At 48.6% G+C, this 19,794-nt stretch overlaps 1 protein-coding gene across 3 annotated transcripts; it reads left to right on the forward strand.

Moving 5' to 3' along the window:
- Positions 1–305: 305 nt before the first annotated feature.
- USP11 (ubiquitin specific peptidase 11) lies at positions 306–16,834 on the forward strand. 3 transcript variants are annotated; one of them, XM_082610428.1, is made up of 21 exons: positions 306–484; positions 8,308–8,417; positions 8,591–8,721; positions 9,069–9,186; positions 9,325–9,470; positions 9,594–9,655; positions 9,780–9,879; positions 10,247–10,420; positions 10,504–10,662; positions 11,048–11,272; positions 11,414–11,497; positions 11,616–11,710; positions 12,464–12,670; positions 13,693–13,745; positions 13,933–14,190; positions 14,266–14,336; positions 14,555–14,667; positions 15,625–15,774; positions 15,864–16,031; positions 16,154–16,242; positions 16,316–16,454. In XM_082610428.1, exons 1-20 carry the CDS (start codon positions 342–344, stop codon positions 16,203–16,205), a joined length of 2,619 nt encoding a protein of 872 aa, XP_082466554.1. In that variant the 5' UTR covers positions 306–341; the 3' UTR covers positions 16,206–16,242; positions 16,316–16,454. The 3 variants fall into 3 exon arrangements, with proteins under 3 accessions (XP_082466554.1, XP_082466552.1, XP_082466553.1); XM_082610426.1 differs by having other exon boundaries at positions 307–484; positions 15,864–15,979; positions 16,316–16,834; XM_082610427.1 differs by having other exon boundaries at positions 308–484; positions 13,933–14,175; positions 15,864–15,979; positions 16,316–16,834.
- Positions 16,835–19,794: the final 2,960 nt, after the last annotated feature.

Consider the following 19,794-nt stretch of genomic DNA (forward strand, 5'->3'; position numbering starts at 1 on the left):
GTCCTCGTCCACCTCGGGGACCTCTACTTGCACCTTCCACAGAACCGTTTGCCCCGACTCAACATGGCGTTAGAATCCAACAAGACACCTTTGTCTTTAGTTCCCAACTGGAGGCTTTACCCCGCCTATTCGTCGCAGAGATCACCGCCCAAGGACCGATGCCCGCCTAGCCCATCGACGCGTCCGAGCGGGGGCTCCCTTTTCAAAATGGCAGTAGCCCCCCGGCTGTTTGGGGGGCTCTGTTTCCGTTTCCGTTTCCGGGACCAGAAGCCGGAAGTGGCTTTTGAGGGGACTTCTCCCTATCCCCAGCTGCGGTGACTGTGAGAGGAGGGCGAACGGCCATGGCGGCGGTCGCACAGGGTCAGGCGGCTGCAGCTGCGGCCGAGGACCGAGAGCCACAGCGTGAAGCGGTGCCGGGCCTGGCGAGCCAGCGGCGCCAGATCGAGAATGGGCGAGGGTATCCGCTGCGGGCGGGCGAAAGCTGGTGAGGCGGAGCTGCGAACGGAGCCTCGGCTTGAGGGGACGATGGGGGCTTTGGGGACGGTGGGGGACGGCGCGGCGAAGGTCCGCAGAAGAGGTGCCTTGGGCGGAGGAGTGGCCTGTGAGACTGAGGACGAGAGAGGCGGGGAAGTGCCTTGTCTGGGAAAGAGGCGGGGCCGGGCCTGTGTGGTGGAACCTGCGGCCTGAGAACCGGAGGCGGTTTCTTGTGGATAGGCAGGGGGGTGGATATTTTTGTTTGTTTGTTTTTTCGGTACGCGGGCCTCTCACTGTTGTGGCCTCTCCCGTTGCGGAGCACAGGCTCCGGACGCGCAGGCTCAGCGGCCATGGCTCACGGGCCCAGCCGCTCCGCGGCATGTGGGATCCTCCCGGACCGGGGCACGAACCCGCGTCCCCCGCATCGGCAGGCGGACTCTCAACCACTGCGCCACCAGGGAAGCCCGTGGATATATTTTTTAACATCTTTATTGGAGTATAATTGCTTTACAGTGGTGTGTTAGTTTCTGCTGTATTACAAAGTGCATCACCTATACGTATACATACATCCCCATATCTCTTCCCTCTTGCGTCTCCCTCCCACGCTCCGCTCCCTATCCCACCCCTCTAGGTGGTCACAAAGCACCGAGCTGATCTCCCTGTGCCATGCGGCTGCTTCCCACTAGCTATCTACCTTACGTTTGGTAGTGTATATATGTCCATGCCACTCTCTCACTTCGTCCCAGCTTACCCTTCCCCCTCCCCGTGTCCTCAAGTCCGTTCTCTGTCTGCGTCTTTATTCCTGTCCTGCCCCTAGGTTCTTCATGACCACTTTTTTGTTTTTTAGATTCCATATATATGTGTTAGCATACGGTATTTGTTTTTCTCTTTCTGACTTACTTCACTCTGTATGACAGTCTCTCGGTCCATCCACCTCACTACAAATAACTCAGTTTCATTTCTTTTTATGGCTAATATTCCATTGTATATATGTGCCACATCTTCTTTATGCATTCATCTGTCGATGGACACTTAGGTTGCTTCCATGTCCTGGCTATTGTAAGTAGAGCTGCAGTGAACATTGGGGTGCATGTGCTTTTTTGAATTATGGCTTTCTCTGGGTATATGCCCAGTAGTGGGATTGCTGGGTTGTATGGTAGTTCTATTTTTAGTTTTTTAAGGAACCTCCATATTGTTCTCCATAGTGGCTGTATCAATTTACATTCAGGGAGGCGGAACTTGAGAAGAAAGGGCCACGGCGGCGGGGTCAGGCTCGCGTGGTGGAACTAAGAACCTGGGAAGGAGTTTTTCTCAGCAACAGAGCGGGGCAGCGTGTTCTGCGCGACGTAACGTAGCATTTGGGGGCGGCCCGCGGTGCTCCGCCGCGCCTGACAACGGAAGCGAGGCGGGTGATATCAGGCGGAAGAGCGAAATCCGAGCCGAAGGGCTGGTGGGGGAGGGGAGTCGGAGCCTGCGTGATGGAGGGAGCTGGAGCCTGGGAACGAGGCTTGTGATGTAGGCCGAGGGGCGTGTCCTGGGGCCGAGGAAAGACTGCAGAGGGGAGGTGGTGCCTTGTGAAGCAGAAAATGGCGCCTGCGAATGAGCAAAGTTTGTGACGCGGCGGGGTTTTTGCCTCTGGCCGAGCCCTTCTTCCCAGGACGGGAGAACGTGCAGGTGATTGGCACGGGAGGGGCCTTCGATGTTACATTTGTTTTCTGTTTTAGTACTGCTTTGTTTTTGTAATCAGGAACAAATAGCTTTTTAAAATGTCAATGCGTATCTTGATAAATCGGCTTGTTTAATTGATTTCTTTGCTAACCAGTGCTTGAAATGTACTGTTCCTGGGTTCATTTTATTTCTCGCCGAGTTGTATCTCGTTTTTTAAGTTGTGAAATACGTAAGACCTGTAAAGATTATATGAAACGTTTACGTAGCCCAGGTTGATGGACATTCTATAAAAATAAACGGCCTGTGCTCTTCAAAAATTTCAAGGTCGTGAGAGACAAAGGATGAAGAAATGTTCCAGACTGAAGAAATTAACGGGATTTAACGAGTCATGATAACAAAATGCAAAGTGTGATCCTGGGTTGGATCCCGGAGCAGACAAAATAAATTACTTAAAAATCAGTTTTTTCTCATAAAATGAATTTTCTCTCTTTTACTGTAAAAGATATGAATGGGGAAATTGGTAAAATTTTACTAAGGTCTGAAGATAGCTATTAGTACTGCTTATTCCTTGCTTTTGATAATTGTGAGTATGAAAGAGAATATCTTTGTTTTTAGGAAATACATGCCGAAATATTTAAGGGTGAAGAACCATCGTGTAAGCAAGCTAACTCTGAAATCGTTGAAAGAATGGCATATATAAAAACGTATTTAAAGAAATAATCGAGCAAATGGGTAAAATTTTAAATTTGGAGAATCTGGATGAAGGGCACACGGGAATTCTTTGTATTATTTTTGCGATTTTTCTGAGTCTATTTCAAAGTAAAAAATTTAAAGAATAATAAAAAAATTTGTAAATTAACCACCTAGGTTAAGAGTCAGACCGTTACCTTAAGAAATCCTTCTGTGCCCCTCCCAGATGAAGATTCGCCCCCCTCCCTGCCACGGGAAGTTATTACCCTGAATTTTTAATTTCGTTAACGTTTCCCCACCATTGTATGCATCCCTAAATAGTATTTGTGGTCTAAGCTTTCATTTTATTGAGGATATATATGAAATCAGACTGGATGCACATGGTGTGCCCTTTGCATCATGTCAGGTGGGTACTCGGTATCCACATGACGTCATTGGTGATGTTAGCCTTGATCACTTGCTGAAGGTATCTGCTGTGTTTCTCCACTTAGCAGGTACTATTTTCCTCTTTCCGTACACAGTAATTCTTTTAAAAAATAATTTATGTCCATCCTTTCCTCAAAATGTTTTAACCGTCTTCCTATTTTATTCAATATAAATGCTAAAATTCTTACAATGACTTGCAAGGCTTTAGGATTGTGAGGCTGGTCCCTACCTCTGATCTTCTCCCATGCTCTTCTGATTTCCCTCCCCCTCACTTTCCCCATCCGGCCATATTGGACTCTTGCTGTTCCTCGAACGCCTCAAACATGCTCTCACCTGAGAGCCTTTAGGAGTGAGGTTTGCTCATTTTACAGCTATTTAATCACAGTACTAGCGAAATATATATTCCTGTTACTGGAGAGACAAGTTGAGATTCCCCAAATCGGAAATATGGAACTGAGCAGTTTGTTTTACCATTACACTATAGCTCTCCAGCAAGGCAAAACCTCAGTCCATCCTGAGAATAAACAACAATAACAGGAACGTTTTTATAGCCCATTTGGAGGTGTTCAGAAGGGCGGGGGTGGGGGGACTTTGGTTTCTGCCCCATCCTACCTTTACAGCCTTGTGACAGTACCCTTTAAAATTATCCCACCAGTACCAGGTTTCCTCTTGGGGTGTTGACAATGTTTTGGAAGCAGATAGAGGTTGTGGTTGCCCAACGCTGAATGTACTAAATGCCATTGAATTGTTCACTTTTTAAATGGTTAATTTTATGTCATGTGAATAAACAATTATGCTCTGTCAATAAAAAAAATTTATCCCATCGATGTTGGTTCAGTATTGAAGCCAGTTTATCTCTGCTTTTGTGGATAATATCATGCAGCATTTTCCCTTAGCTCCATTTTTTAATGCTTGTCTAGAGCAGAGCACCTCAGGATTCTTTACTTTGCGTCTAGTTTACAGGGGTTTGCTGCAGTGGTCAGGAAACTGGTGCTTATAAAGCATTTCAAAGTCATGGACCAACCCCAAATCATATACCTAATATTCATATTAATATTTGCACCTTCTATCTTTTGTCAGCTGGGTGGGGGCATTTAATTAATTTGGCCACCTAAACTGATTTAATTTCTAGGAGAAGCTTAAATTTTAAGAGAAAATTCAAATCTGTGATAGTTTAGCCTCCTTGGCAAATTTTCGAGGATGAGCCATCTAAAACAATTAAATCTGGGATAGCTGAAGGAGTCTCTAGGTCTGTGCAGGGTGGGGATAGTTTCCTAACAGAGGTAAGCAAGCATGAGGTTCTCTTTGTTCAGGTGAAGGAAGGTGGGTGGCTGGGTTCAGTGTTGCAGAATCGACTGTGATGTGTGAAGGGGAAGCAACGTCTCACTGGAGCTTAAGAGACTAGCCTAGAAATGTTGAGGGTTTTCTGTCAATGGAGAGGTCTGCACAGCATGGGGAACCGTTACCTTTAATGAAAACCCTAGAACTAAACCGACTGAAATTTTCACACGTTTGGTTGGCGATTGCTGCTATAGCTCTTAACACAAGGTAAATATGCTTTGGCCACTGGATCTAATGAAAGACTGAAATAAACAATAGGCCTCTGACGATTTCCCTGTAATTGAGTCGGCACCCCTAGTACCTGTTCAGACTTTTTGTGAACCAAAAAGGGCAAGGGGTTTGTTAGTCTAGCGTCCTGGAGGGGGGATCTTTTGGTAGACAGTTACTGTACTAGTCTTTGTTGCTTGAACATGAGTATGCTTTTTAGCTCGAAAAGTATGCAGTTATTGAAAGATATTTATATTTGTATATCTAATTATATATAATTAACAATAACTAATCTAGGAAGATAAACTTTCTTTTTGGTTTGTCATTTTTTAAAATATCAAGTTTGAAAAATGAAAGCTTTTCTGAAATTTTCAAGTTAATTAAAATTGGGGGAATTTTAGATAAACCTAATGATGCTATTGTCATTCCTTTTATAGGGCAAAGGAGCAGATCTTCGTGGTATCTCCCAGAGATAGTTTAGATAGAAAAGAACATCTTAACAGTGTTGTTATTCTGACTTTGGCCTGAATTTGTGAAAGACAAAGTAAGAATAGTTGTATTTTAACAAGATATAAATTGAAGTAAAGACAGGAAATATTTATAGTCAACCTCGTAAAACACAGTGATAAATAACAAAGATTATTAGGAGCTTAACGTTTTTTTTAAGCAAGAATTCTTTTTAAAAAATGAGCTAAGGAGATGTCAGAAGGTACCAAGAGTTAACAGTAACTTGGTGACAGAAAATGGAACTTCCAGTCTGGGCATAAATTAATGTAGTCATTTTACAGAAAAAGGCCCAAATTCTAATTTTTCTCCTTTGGTACATTATTCACGTAACAGTTTACAGAAAGGATTTATTTATATGCCTGCCTTCTTATTTATGTATGTAGGCTTATACAGATATATAAATAATAAATTTAGAACAATGTAATAGCACATTTACCATCTGAATAAGCTAACAAACTTTTAATAAAACAAGTAGGAAACCATCTCTTAGTTTATATCCATATTTCTATTTCTCTGTAGTTATTATACTTAGAGTAATGATTAACCAGAATAACCTGTATTTTCTCCAGATACAAGAGAAATCTAGAGGACAGACAATATTTTTAGTAATTTCTTTCCATAAGCACATATTTCATATCATTTTAACAAATTTGAGGAAACACAAGCATAAGTGACTTTAGGAAGATCCATTTTATTTCTGTATACTAGCAACAAGAAATTAGAAAGTTAAAAATTTTAAAGATACCATTTACAGTAGCAACCAAAAAAAATTGAAGTGTAGGATTAAATAACAATGTGGGTGCTTTTTCATTAGACAATGACAACTCTGTCATGACTGCCACCTGAGCTGACAGATTATGAGCCATTCCAATTCAGAGATGTTAAAAAAGTTATTGTGCCTTTGAATTGAAAAAACATGGTAGTGATACTGTGTGAAAATTTATGTAAAACTTCAGTCTTCTATGATGGCTTTAGAAATCCAGGTTGTAGCCAGGTCTGGAGGTTTTGCTTGCCACTCTAAAAAGTGATTTTAATGTTAATCTTCCTTAAAAATCTGCTTTTAAAAAAACCCATTGAGGGCTTCCCTGGTGGCGCAGTGGTTGAGAGTCTGCCTGCTGATGCAGGGGACACAGGTTCGTGCCCCAGTCTGGGAAGATCCCACATGCCGCGGAGCGGCTGGGCCCGTGAGCCATGGCCGCTGAGCCTGCGCGTTCGGAGCTTGTGCTCCGCAGCGGGAGAAGCCCCAAGCCCGCGTACCGCAAAAAAAAAAAAAAAAAAAAAAAAAAAACCCATTGAGCTGTGGCTCCTTTTGCTTCGAAGGTCCCATTAACAATAAACTAGCTTTACTGAGTAAATTAACCTCATAGACCATCAATGGAGGCAATTAAAACCTTGAAGGGGAGGTGAAGGTGCAAGTGGCAGAGGGTAAGGTCCGTGATGGGGTTTTCTAGATGAGTGATGGGAAGTGTCTGTGGCTTGAGCCACCGGGGTGGGGAGGGTGTGTGTCCCTGTCATGAATGAAGTACGGGGTCTGGGGGGGTCACTGCAACCCCCAAAATAAATAAATGAATAAAAAACAACCCACAGAAAAGTTTGCCTATTTGGGCAACATGTGACTATTCCAGGGTTTTTCTCTCTCTCCATCCCCCTACCTTTCTGATCCTTTTTTAAACAAAGAAAAGTTGCCATTTTAAGGAATCCAATTTATAGAGTTAAATCGCTTGGAAAACTGTTAATGTATTTTTTTATCAGTTTTGTGATTTTTTAAAAAAGTGTTTATTAAATACTTGGGACAGCCTTTTATGTGTCAAAAATTCCATAGCAGGGACTTCCCTGGCGGTCCAGTGATTAAGACTCCGCACTTCCACTGCAGCGGGCAAGGTTCGATCCCTGGTCTGGGAACTAAGATCTTGCATGGGTGGGCGCAGCCAAAAAAAAAAGAAAAAAAAATTCCATAGCAGAGCAGGTTTGTGTTGGGGTTGGAGGGGGGAACGAGGATTACGTGTACATGAACTTTTTTGTCTAAGCCCTGGGATCGGATCAGTAACAGCTAATGTTCATTTAGCACTTACTATGTGTCAAGTATTTTGCAGACGTCAGAATTTCTCATGACATTTTACAAAGGCAGATTTCAACAGTCCTAAATGTTTATCCTAGTAGTGCATATAAGAGTCCCCTTTAAAAGAGAACAGGTCAAACTGCACTTAAAGGTGGTTCAGGTGGTAAATTTTATATGTCTTTCACCACAGTTTTACATGAAGAGTGAGCTAGTCCCCCCGTACACTTAGAAATTTACTCTAAAGCCAAAGTAAATCCTAAATAAAAAATTATTTTAGAGATGGCAGTATACAGTTTTTGAAGAAAAACTTTATGATTCTTTTAGCAGTTGAAATTCTGCTTGATTTCTGAGCGGGTTTTCAGAATTTAACGACCCATTTCTTAGCTGAAGATTTTTGTATCCTTTACAAACACTGCACATTTAACAAACGGCTAAGTCTTACAACATTAGCTGCAAATAACAGTTATTTTGAACCTAATTTGACTGTGTTACCCCCCAGACTAATACAAGTGAATTGTTGTTTATTCCATAATAAAATCTCCTGTTTTCTGGCACCATGGGTATGGGTATGGTTTTTTTTTTTGTTTTGTTTTTGTTTTTTGCCATTATTGAGCACACTTTCTGTTTTTAATCAAATCTCTTTTAGTATCCTAAGAAGTTAAGCATTCTATCCAAATCTGGATTTCACTGAATATATTTTGCTTCTAATTTATTTTTATATGATGCTGAAAAAATTTTTTTAATGTTGAATTCCGGGAAGAATTTCTTTTTTTAATTGGAAATACAGTTGGCGTATAGCGCTGTATTAGTTTCACGTGTTCATGAAACTTATCTTGACTTGTAACGTGTTGATACTTTTAGTCTCATAACCGTGTGAAGTGGTCCCACTAACCCCCAGATAGCCGTGTGACACCCCTGTCACCTGTCTGGTCCAGGTTCCTCGTGGAGCAGCGCTGGTACAAGCAGTGGAAAGTATACGTGCAGGGAGGAGACCAGGACTCCAGCGCCTTCCCTGGCTGCATCAACAATGCCGAGCTCTTTGAAGGTACCAGGCTTCTGCCTCCCCACATCAGCCAAGCCTGGACTTCTTGTCATCTTTGTCCCAGCAAATGATCATGAGCCCCTTTTCTGTGCTAGGTCATTGGTGAGATGGCCAGAGTGACTCATCACTTTCCTTTCCTGATTGTTCCTCTGCCACTTCCCCCCGCCCTCCTGCAGACCAGGTAAACTGGCGCCTCAAGAAGGGACTGGTGGAAGGTGAGGACTATGTGCTGCTCCCAGCGGCTGCTTGGCATTACCTGGTCAACTGGTATGGTCTAGAGCATGGCCAGCCTCCCATTGAACGCAAGGTATAATGGGTGGGGAGGGTGCTGGGGGGGTGGCTTTTAGAGTGGGGGGGAGCATAGGAGGAAGGCCTCCATAGGCCCAGGATGGGTCCAGACCTGTGTGTTCACGTATGCTGTATCCATACACCTGGGTCTGCCCTCTCCTCCTCTCCCAGGTCATTAGACGGTATCTTGCTGTGTCTCCTGCATTTGCTCGCCTGTGTGTGCTCCCCTCACAGAGCCTCGTACATGTGTCTATGCCATGTGTGTTTGTCTGTGTGGGTGTTCCTCTGATCTCAAAGGTCGTCGTCCCTGTGTCCATGTGTGTGTTGGGTGGGTATACCTTTGTGTGCATCCTTCCCTCCTTCCAGGTCGTGGAGCTGTCCAGCATCCAGAAGGTTGAAGTGTACCCAGTAGAACTGCTGCTCATCCAGCACAGTGATATGGACACAGCTCACACCGCTCAATTCAGCTGCACAGATTCTATTGGTGAGTCTAAGGGTCGCGGAATGAGTTGGCATTCCCAGCCATGGTCACAGTTCGGTGACCTAAGGAATCTGATGCCAAGATGGGTGGATCCTCCAGGGTCCCAGGAAGACCTTGAATGTGCTCCATCACCCTCCACAGACCTAGTTCTGCGCACCGCTCAAGAGCAGTTTCTGGTGAGCCCCCAGGAAGAGACACGGCTGTGGATCCAGAACGCGGAGGGCTCTTTTGAGAGGTTGTGCAACACACGTGTCACAGTGCTTGACGCCGCTCTCAAGACTGGGCAGGTAAGGGTGGGGAGGGCTTCTTGGCCCACCACCCGTGCTCAGGTTGGGGGAATTGAGGGCTAGGTGTCCGTGGGCCCTCCATGAATGCCTTTCCTGATCTTTACTCCTCTTCCTCCAACCCAGGTGGTCATCATGGAGACCCGAAACAAGGATGGCACTTGGCCCAGCACACAGCTGCCCGCCATGTGAGCCCTTGGGGTTTCCAGTCCAGAGTGGGATCCCACAGTAGGCAGAACAACTGAGCCCAAGAGCACATTCCACCCACAAGTAGTAGGTCCTCAGCTGATCAGAGTTTCTCATCCGTCCCAGGAGCAGCGCATCGGAGGAGGATGAGGACTTCCAGGTCCAGCCGGGCGTCTGTGGTCTCACCAATCTGGGCAACACGTGCTTCATGAACTCGGCCCTGCAGGTTGAGCCATTAGGTCTAGGTCTGGCCCTGCGCAGGGATGGATTTGAGCGTTGGAGATTGGGGACGGCTAGGGGGGTACTGCAGGGCAAGGGGTCAGGTTGGAGGCTGGGGCCCCACAGTCTGGTTTGACATGCCCACGTTACTTTCTGAAATGTTAATGCCTCTTCCTTTCACTTGCTCCCTGCTTTCCCTTGTCTCCTCTCCTTCATCACCTCATTCTTCCTTCTCCTGAAATTCTTCTCTCCCCTCCTCCCCTGCCCCTTCTCTTTCTTTCCCCTTCCTCCTTCCTCCTGTCTCCCTTTCCTCTGTCCCCACCTTGGTTACCCCTCTCTCGCCTCTTCATGCACCTGGCCCCTGCCTTCTGCAGTGCCTCAGCAACGTGCCACAGCTCACCAACTACTTCCTCAAAAACCGCTACCTGGAGGAGCTCAACTTCTGCAACCCGCTGGGCATGAAGGGGGAGATCGCAGAGGCCTATGCAGACCTGGTGAAGCAGGCGTGGTCCGGCCACCACCGCTCCATCGTGCCCCACGTGTTCAAGGTGTGGCTCAGCCCTGGCCGGCTCCTCTGCGCCCCCATCCCCCAACTCCCTCACGCTCTTAACGGCCCTGCCCATGTTCTCAGACCAAGGTCGGCCACTTTGCGTCCCAGTTTCTGGGCTACCAGCAGCATGACTCACAGGAGCTGCTGTCGTTCCTCCTGGATGGACTGCACGAGGACCTCAATCGTGTTAAGAAGAAGGAATATGTGGAACTGTGCGATGCTGCCGGGAGGCCAGATCAGGTGGGTGCTCCTGGAGGACCCCCATCCTGAGAGCCTCATTAAAGCCACTAGGGCCTCTGCCTCAGGAATTTTCTGGCCTCCCTGGAGTATCCCGCACACCACCATTGTCTATTAAGCTCCTCTTCCCTGACCTCAGTCCCAACCTTGGCTCCAGCGCCACATCTGCCCTCATGCCCAACCCAGAGTTAACCCCCACCTTGTCTCCTGCCCCAAATAACCCCCGGCCCCGACAGTGAACGCAGTCTCCAGATAGCCCTAGCTGTAACTCTGCCTCTGGACTCTACCGGTGGCCCTAACCTTAACTTTAATCCCGTGCGCATCCACCCCATACCATGGTTTTCCCTGGCCCTGGGCAAGCCTCACCACCCACCATGACGCTCAACAGGAGGTTGCTCAGGAGGCCTGGCAGAACCACAAACGGCGGAACGATTCTGTGATTGTGGACACTTTCCATGGCCTCTTCAAGTCCACGGTGGTGTGCCCTGATTGTGGCAACGTGTCTGTGACCTTCGATCCCTTCTGCTACCTCAGTGTCCCGCTGCCTATGACCTACAAGAGGGTCATGGAGGTCTTCTTTGTCTCCATGGACCCCCGCCGCAAGCCAGAGCAGGTATGGGGGGAATGGGGACAGGGGACGTAATGAGGGACATGTAGTCAGAGTTCGTTTGATGACTCTGCCGTACCTCAGGGTTTCCTTCACTAACTCACCACACATCCTTCTCCTCTTTTGTGGATACCGTTCCTCCCTCAGCACCGGCTCGTGGTCCCCAAGAAAGGCAACATCTCGGATCTGTGTGTGGCTCTGGCCAAACACACTGGCGTCTCGCCAGAAAGGGTGAGGCTCTGCAGATAGAAGGAGGGTGGGATTCAGGGGCAGGGGGGCAGAGAGAGGCAGAAGGGCCTGGGGGAGACCTGGCAGACTGACCGGTCCCCTCTCCGCATCCCATTCTCAGATGATGGTGGCCGATGTCTTCAGTCACCGCTTCTATAAGATCTACCAGCTGGAGGAGTCACTGAGCAGCATCTTGGACCGAGATGATATCTTCATGTGAGTGAGAGGACCAGGGGAGATGAGGGCTTCTTAGGAACCTCCTCCGTTAACCACCTTCCCTCTCCCTTCCTCGGCCTGATTCACAGGGCACCTGCGCGGCTTGGGGCTTCGGCCATGTGCCTTAGTGGGGCAGGGGGCTAGGGGCTGTCAGTGAGTGCAGCGACGCATCCTTATACAGGGCGTCTTTGGGTGTTTTCCTCCTTGTTATGTGAGGGAGGCTCCTGTTTCTTTATTTTATTCAGCACTTAACTAGTACCTCGTATGTACCCGATGCTGATCTGCACTCCTTACTCACATTGCAGGCCTCAAAAACCAAGTGATTTTTGAAATGGGGAACACTAAGATGCTTTCTGAATGTACGAACATTCAGAGCAAGTTTGAAATCTTCGGGTAACTAAAACAGAAGGTGCTTTATGAGTAGAAAAGTTTTTGTAAACCAAGCAGTTTAGTTTTCCAAAAAGAAAAGGGTTTTAGATCCCTGTGTCACAAAAAAATTTTGTTAACTCCCTCAGTGCTCTGATAACACCGAAGTACTTTATCTAACATAACATAAACAAAGGGCTGTGTAAATCATCCAACAGTCTGTAAAGTACAGAACGCTGGGTGACTCTTCGGACCCTTTTAAAAATATTTTCAGGTTAAAAATATTTTCAGGCTGTGAGTGGTGAGTGGCTGGAGCAACTGGGGTAGAATCCTCGAATCCCTCTTGTGTGTCCTGATCAGGCGTGACCTGATGTCCATCCCCCACAGATACGAGGTGTCAGGCAGGGCTGCTATTGGCGAGAACTCCAGAGAGGACGTTGTGCTTCCTGTCTACCTGCGGGAGCGCACCCCAGCCCAGGACTACAACAGTTCTTACTATGGCCTGATGCTCTTCGGGCACCCGCTCCTGGTGTCGGTGCCCCGGGACCGGCTCTCCTGGGACGCCCTGTATCACATCCTGCTGTACCGCCTCTCGTGAGTCTGCCCTTCGGGGTCAGGCAGGTGGGTGGGGTCAGAACTCAGACGGGCGTCTAGCTGCTCAGTTGCCACCTCCCGTCTGCATCCAGAAGACAGCTCAAACTTAACATGGCCAGAGAGGAACTTGTAGGCTTTATTCTTTCTCTTAATTTCTGACTTTGCTACTACTTCTCCTAGGTGCTGGGGATACACAGAGGTGAACAAGACCGACAAAATACAGACTTCGTCTTGTACTTAATTGTCTCTTCCTTGGAGAGGCTTGGTTGTTTGTGTTTTTACTGATAGATTTTCATCGTGCTTAAAATCCAGAGTCCTGGGCTTCCCTGGTGGCGCAGTGGTTGAGAATCTGCCTGCCAATGCAGGGGACACGGGTTCGAGCCCTGGTCTGGGAAGATCCCACATGCCGCGGAGCAACTAGGCCCGTGAGCCACAATTACTGAGCCTGCGCGTCTGGAGCTTGTGCTCTGCAACAAGAGAGGCCGTGATAGTGAGAGGCCCCGTGCACTGCAATGAAGAGCGGCCCCCACTTGCTGCAACTAGAGAAAGCCCTCGCATAGAAATGAAGACCCAACACAGCCATAAATAAATAAATAAATAAATAAATAAAATTAAAATAAATAAATAAATAAATGAAAATAAAATAAAATAAAATCCAGAGTCCTTACCAAGGCGAACAACAGTGCGCTATCTGGCTTCACCTCTCTCTCATGTTGCACTTACAAGTGCTCCTCAGAGGCCTTCCCTGATGGAAATTAACAGCTGATCGTGTGCCTGTTTACCAGTGGCTTATCATACATAAGATCCACGCTCCTTAACTGTGGCGCACAAGATCCTACATGGTCAGGCCGTCTCTTCCCATGTCCCTGTGGCATCTCCTGAGACCTTCCGGGCTCCTCCTTAAGAACTGTTGTGTGTGTGGGTTTACCAGTGGCTTTCCATCATAAGCAGAGTAGGATTCTGGGCTCTGTCCTCCCCGCCCTCGGGTCCCTCCTTGAGAGTCTCCTCTGCTCTGTCGGCAGACGCTATGTGACCAGACCCAGCTCGGATGACGAGGATGATGGGGATGAGAAAGGTGAGGAGGAGAAAGGAGAGAGGATCGGCAAGGATGAGGGTCCGTACAAGCAGTCCCATGGCCTGAGGGAGGGTCAGGGGGTTTGGGGTCGGTCTGGCCTACACAGGGTGCACATGGATGTGTACTGCAGCTCAACCCCCTGGGGCTCACACATTTCCACCTCTGACATCCTCTCCTGTCCCAGCAGACCTGGAGGATAAGGACAACCTCCCTAAGCCTGGACACCTGGCTGGGGGCAGCTCCCAAGACCCTGGGCCAGAGCAGGCTGGGCCCAGCTCTGGAGTCGCGGGCGGGAGCCGGGCCCCCGTGGACAACTCCCCTGGACCATCTCACTGGCCCCAGAGAGCACGGCGCAAGCACCTCTTCACCCTGCAGACAGTGAATTCCAATGGGACCAGCGACCGCTCGACCTTCAACGAGGATACCCATGGTGTCTACTTCAGCTGTGAGCCAGGGTTGGGGAGGCGGGAGGGGGGTTTCCTTGGCAGCAGGGCCCATGACCACCTCCCCTCGCCCCCAGCCCAGCCGTACATTGCCATCGACTGGGAGCCAGAGATGAAGAAGCGTTACTATGACGAGGTGGAGGCTGAGGTAAACGAGATCCTGGGGATGGGGGGCACTTTCACCTTGCGCTACACACACCCTCCCCCACCTCCGCCGAGCCGTGACCGCAGAGCTCCCAGGGCCTTGGATTCCTAGCTTCGAAGTCCGTGCTCTTAACCACTCAGCGTGCGTCTTCCACCCCGACTCCTTTTTATCCCCCCCCCAACCCCCGTCCTCATACCTGGCTGTCCATTCCCTCAACCTAGGGCTACGTGAAGCATGACTGCGTTGGGTACATGCTGAAGAAGGCTCCGGTGCGGCTGCAGGAGTGCATCAAGCTCTTCACCACCACTGAGACCCTGGAGAAGGAAAACCCCTGGTGAGGGACCAGAACAGGGCCTCTGGCGGTGCAGTTGGGTGGGACCACCTTCCCCAGTCCGTCACCACTAAATACACTTCCTTCCCCCTCCCCGGCTCTCGAAGCCTTCCTGCCACTCTGGCCACCAACACCCCAAGCCTATTCCTACCTCAGAGCCTTTGCCTGGGCTGTTCCTTCTCCCAGGGTCATTCTTCCTCTAGTTATCTACAGGATTTGACCTCCATTTTGTTCAGGTCTCTGAGCAAATGTCACCTCATCAGAGAGACCTTCTCTTACTCTTCTGTTAAAAGCCACTCCTCCCCCAGCCATCAGCTCCCTCCATTCCCTCTTTCTAGCTCTGTAACGCCACTTGATGTCACATCCTAGATCCCCTTTTGCATCGTTTTTTGTCTTTTCTGTTAGAGTGAACCCCTTAAGGGGGAAGACTTTTAAGTTCACTGTGTGTCTCTTCTCACTGATTATACTGGTGTGGGCTGTGCAGTAGATACTCGTTAGACCCTTGCAGAATAAACAAAACAGAAGAAGAGAACGAAAAAAGACAAAACCAGTCTCAAAAATAAGAGCGGCATCTCCATGGAGCAGAAAGGGAATAGAAATACAAAGTAGTGCCAAAGGACTCAACAGTAGACCGTTAGTAAGTACCTGGCGAGTGAGTCTGTGAATAAAATAGAAGAGAGAAAACTGGAGTGAGAGAGGCAGGCTCTAAAAGAAGACCAGTGTCTCACAGACCGGAAGCCAAACAAAGACACACGCCAGTACAAAAGTGTATACAGTGGGGAGTTGGTAAGTACTTGGCAGGATTTTAACATGTCAAGAGAGCAAACTAGAGTAACAGGCAGGCTAGGAGTAAGAGCAGCAGCTCTGGACGAGACGTGGCCCACGAAGGCCGCACGGCACAAAGAGCATGCGGTAGGTGCTCAGAAAGTGTCTGTGTCCCGACTCGGGCTCCATCTCTAGGTACTGCCCCAATTGCAAGCAGCACCAGCTGGCCACCAAGAAGCTGGACCTGTGGATGCTGCCGGAGACGCTCATCATCCACCTGAAGCGCTTTTCCTACACCAAGTTCTCCCGCGAGAAGCTGGATACCCTTGTGGAGTTTCCTATCCGGTCCGGGGCCCGGGGAGTCTGGCTCTGGGGGGGAAGGTGGGCAATGGGGAAGGGGGCGCCAGCAGTGTTAACCCTCTCCCCACCCACAGGGACCTGGACTTCTCCAACTTTGTCATCAAGCCGCAGAACGAGTCGGCCCCAGAGCTGTACAAATATGATCTCATCGCAGTTTCCAACCATTACGGGGGCCTGCGGGATGGACACTGTATGTGCCAGGCCGTGGCAGGGCCGTGTGCCGGGGGATCAGGATGTCCCCAGTGGGTGTCCCCAGATGTGTGAACGGGTGGCAAGGTCATCAGGGTGGGAGGAGTGAGAGGGCAAACGTGGACGCCTCTTAAGGGCAGGAGGGTGGGTGAGGACAGCTTCTCCTCTCTTACAGACACGACATTTGCCTGCAACAAGGACAGCGGTCAGTGGCACTACTTCGATGACAACAACGTCTCACCTGTGACTGAGAATCAGATTGAGGTGTGATTTCCGTCCTCCCTTCTCCCGACGCCCTCCTCCCCGATCCACACTGACTCCTGTCCTCTCCTTGCAGTCCAAGGCAGCCTATGTCCTTTTCTACCAACGCCAGGATGTGGCACGTCGCCTGCAACCCCAGCCCAGCTTATCTGACCCCCCGGCGTCCCCAGCCTGTGCTACCCCAGCCAACTCTGAGTTCATAGTTATAAATTGAGGGGCCCTGGCCCTGCCACAGGGAAGGAAGCCATCTCTGCTCATTTCCTTCCCGGCTCCACCCCTGTCCTCTTACCTGTGTTAGGTGCCCCATGCCAGACGCCACAGGCTTAGTCGTGGCTACCGTTCTCGTGTGCTATATTGCTTTCTCCTGGGGAAGAAGAGGTCATGTCTCCTTCCAGCAGTGTGTTCCCTACCTGTGTTTGCCCCTTAGAGCCTTAACTCTCCCTTCTATTCTCTATTTATGGTTGTCCCCTTCCCTCTTGTCCTCAACCTGGCGTGAACTGAGGGGTTGGTGGTGGGGTGCACCTGAACACAGAGTGTATTTTCTTATTGAGACTCTGTACTTTCCGCTGTGTACATATAAAAGTGCCAGTTTGTTCCTTGGCAGTGTGGGTTTTTTTTCTTTTAACATACTTTACCAAGCACCAGTTTTATGCCTTTGTGCTTACTGAATGCCAGGTGTGTGATGGCTGCTGCTCTGAGTGCACCATCTGTGTGCCAGGTACTATTCTAAGTGCTTCTGAAGCACCATCTGCGCATCAGACACGATTCTCAGCACCAACTGCGTGCCCAGTGTTTTCCAAAGCATTTTGGAAATACTGGCTCATAATCCTCACAACAGTCTCACGCAGGAGTTGTTATCATCGCCAATTTCAGATGGGGAAACAGATACAGAGGTCAAGTAATTGCTCGAGTTAGGTCCAGAGGTCAGTACACCTTATCAGTTACACTACAGTAGTCCCGGAGGGGACGTTTGACCTCCCTGCACCCAGGATGGAAATCTCTGTGGACATGACCTGCACTACAGGTGATGTGGGAAAGGTGTGCCTGGAACAGACAGGCATCCGTGTGGGCAAATGGGTGGTTTCCGGACGTAAAAGATACTAACCAGACCACCTCGCAGGCCCCCAGTAGTGTCCTCTGAGGAGTGGGTACATCTGGCCCAAGCCAGCCAAACTGACAGGACAGATGTGCTGTGTTTGTGTCGCCCCTATGCTTAGCCTCCCACCATGACTGCAGCTCCCCCACCAGGCAGGGTCCCTTCAGCCTCGCCACAGAAGAGTGAGGTGGTGCACCTAGCACAGAGTGGGTGCAGCATAGTGTGAGCATACGATGCCACCTAAGCACTGCACAGCCCCCACCTGAGCCCTCCCGTAGGCACCAGCTGTCACCTCTGAGAAACAGGGCTCCTGTGGGGACAACCTTGGGGCAGCGTGGAGTGGACAGATGTGCAGTATCCGGACGTAGACAAGCACCCCAACCCTTCACACCGAGGGAGGGAATCCTGATCAGGACGGCTGAGAGACCATTCCCATGGGAAGGGCCTCCTTATTCCCCTCAGCCTGCTGCCTTTGCGCTGGACCTGGCAGGCTCCCCCCGACCCCACGTCCAGCTTTATCACCCATAAATCTCCGGTCGTGCTGTTGACACAGGCAAGAATCGTAGTTGCTGTGAGGAGCTCAGCTCAAACTGGCTTAAGCGAAAATCACAGAAATACTAGTTAAAGGTATGACTGGATCCAGGAACTCATAAGCTGCTGTTTAACCCTCACGAAGGCTATATGGTTTAAGCACTGTTACCCCATTTTGCAGATGAGGAAGCAGGCGTAAAGAGCTGGTTCAAAATAAGACCTCAGGGCTTCCCTGATGGCGCAGTGGTTGAGAGCCGCCTGCCGATGCAGGGGGCACGGGTTCGCGCCCTGGTCCGGGAGGATCCCACATGCCGCGGAGTGGCTGGGCCCGTGAGCCGTGGCCGCTGAGCCTGCGCATCCGGAGCCTGTGCTCTGCAACGGGAGAGGCCCGCGTACCGCAAAAAAAATAAATAAGACCTCATTAGCTATGAGCAATCAGTCCTGGACAAAAATCCACCTACAATGAATTCACTCAAAATAACTTCCCGGGTTTAACCAAAGACGTTTCGAAAAGACAACATGCCTAAGAATCAGGAGAAGTAAGAGGCAACAGGCACAGTTACACAGAGACACCTCATATTAGAATCCTCAGACATCAATGTAGAACAGTTAGGCTTACTCTGGCCATGGAAATAGAGGTGATTACATATGAACAAGAAATTTAAAACTTTTAAAAATGAAAATGAGAAAGAACCAAGCAGAAGTGATAGATCTGAGATAGATAATAACAAAGTTTGAGAAGTCGATGGATGAGTTTAGCAACACATCAGACATCGCCGAGGAGGGACTCTGTGAATTGGATACAGTTTATAAAGTGTACTAAGTAATGCACTTCTAGAAGATTTTAAGTTAGACTAATACTACATTTCGATAAATTAAGGGTATAAAAACTAAAGAATAAAAAACGTATAAATTTCAAACAAGAGGAAGGGAAATAGATGAATAATCCAAAAGAAGGCAAGAAGAAAGGAACATGGAACAAGGTGGATGGATAGCACATACGCAACCGCTTGTAAATAGTCTGCTCTGCCCTCTCCAGTTCAAGGGAGGGGACTGGGAACTAGGCTGCTGCTTCCAGACCGCAACTGCCACCGTCCCAGGGAGAAGGTGGGGCGAGGGTAAGAATGCCACAGAACTTTCCCACGACTTTGAAGATGTCTTTTTCTTGACTGGGTACTTGCTCTGTTGCTGTAAACCTGTGACTGTTTCCAGAGCACTGACACAATTGGTTCTGACAATTCAGCTTGCTTTCCTTTTTCTTTTCTTTTTAAATTTAATTTTATGTTTTCGTTGGGGAACACAAGCTTGGAGCTTCCTAGTCTGCAATTATGCTGATGTCACTCCCTTTGTGTATTATGTGTTTTTTTTAATAGGAAATTTATTGATAGAAATCTCATATTTTTTTGTTAGATTACACGTCATTTATTACTTGTTTTTTATTTATTTTTTAAATAAATTTGTTTACTTATTTTAATTTTTTTTTGGCTGTGTTGGGTCTTCACTGCTGGGCGCGGGCTTTCTCTAGTTGCGGCGAGCGGGGACAAACTACTCTTCACTGTGGTGCGCGGGCTTCTCATTGCGGTGGCTTCTCTTGTTGTGGAGCACGGGCTCTAGGCTCGCGGGCTTCACTAGTTGCAGCACACGGACTCAGCAGCTGTGGCTCGTGGGCTCTAGAGCCCAGGCTCAGTAGCTGTGGTGCACGGGCTTAGTTGCTCTGCGGCATGTGGGGTCTTCCCGGACCAGGGATCGAACCCGTGTTCCCTGCATTGGCAGGCGGATTCTTAACCACTGCTCCACCAGGGAAGTCCCTGAATTAGGTGTTTTTAAATGATTCCACTTTATCTCTTTTGTTTGCCTATTAGCTCTAACTCTTAGTTTTATTTACTGATTGCTTTAGGGTTTATATTATACATCTTTAACTTATCAAA

Source organism: Mesoplodon mirus (genome assembly GCF_964341445.2).
Source record: "Mesoplodon mirus genome assembly, chromosome: X".
NCBI classification, from domain to species: domain Eukaryota; kingdom Metazoa; phylum Chordata; class Mammalia; order Artiodactyla; family Ziphiidae; genus Mesoplodon; species Mesoplodon mirus.

Coding starts and splice junctions, on each gene's coding strand:
- USP11 (XM_082610426.1), top strand. CDS start 342: ATGGCGGCGGTCGCACAGGGTCAGGCGGCTGCAGCTGCGGCCGAGGAC. Junction 11,498..11,615: donor CTGGCGTCTCGCCAGAAAGG/GTGAGGCTCTGC, acceptor TCCCATTCTCAG/ATGATGGTGGCCGATGTCTT. Junction 15,980..16,153: donor GGGCCTGCGGGATGGACACT/GTATGTGCCAGG, acceptor CCTCTCTTACAG/ACACGACATTTGCCTGCAAC.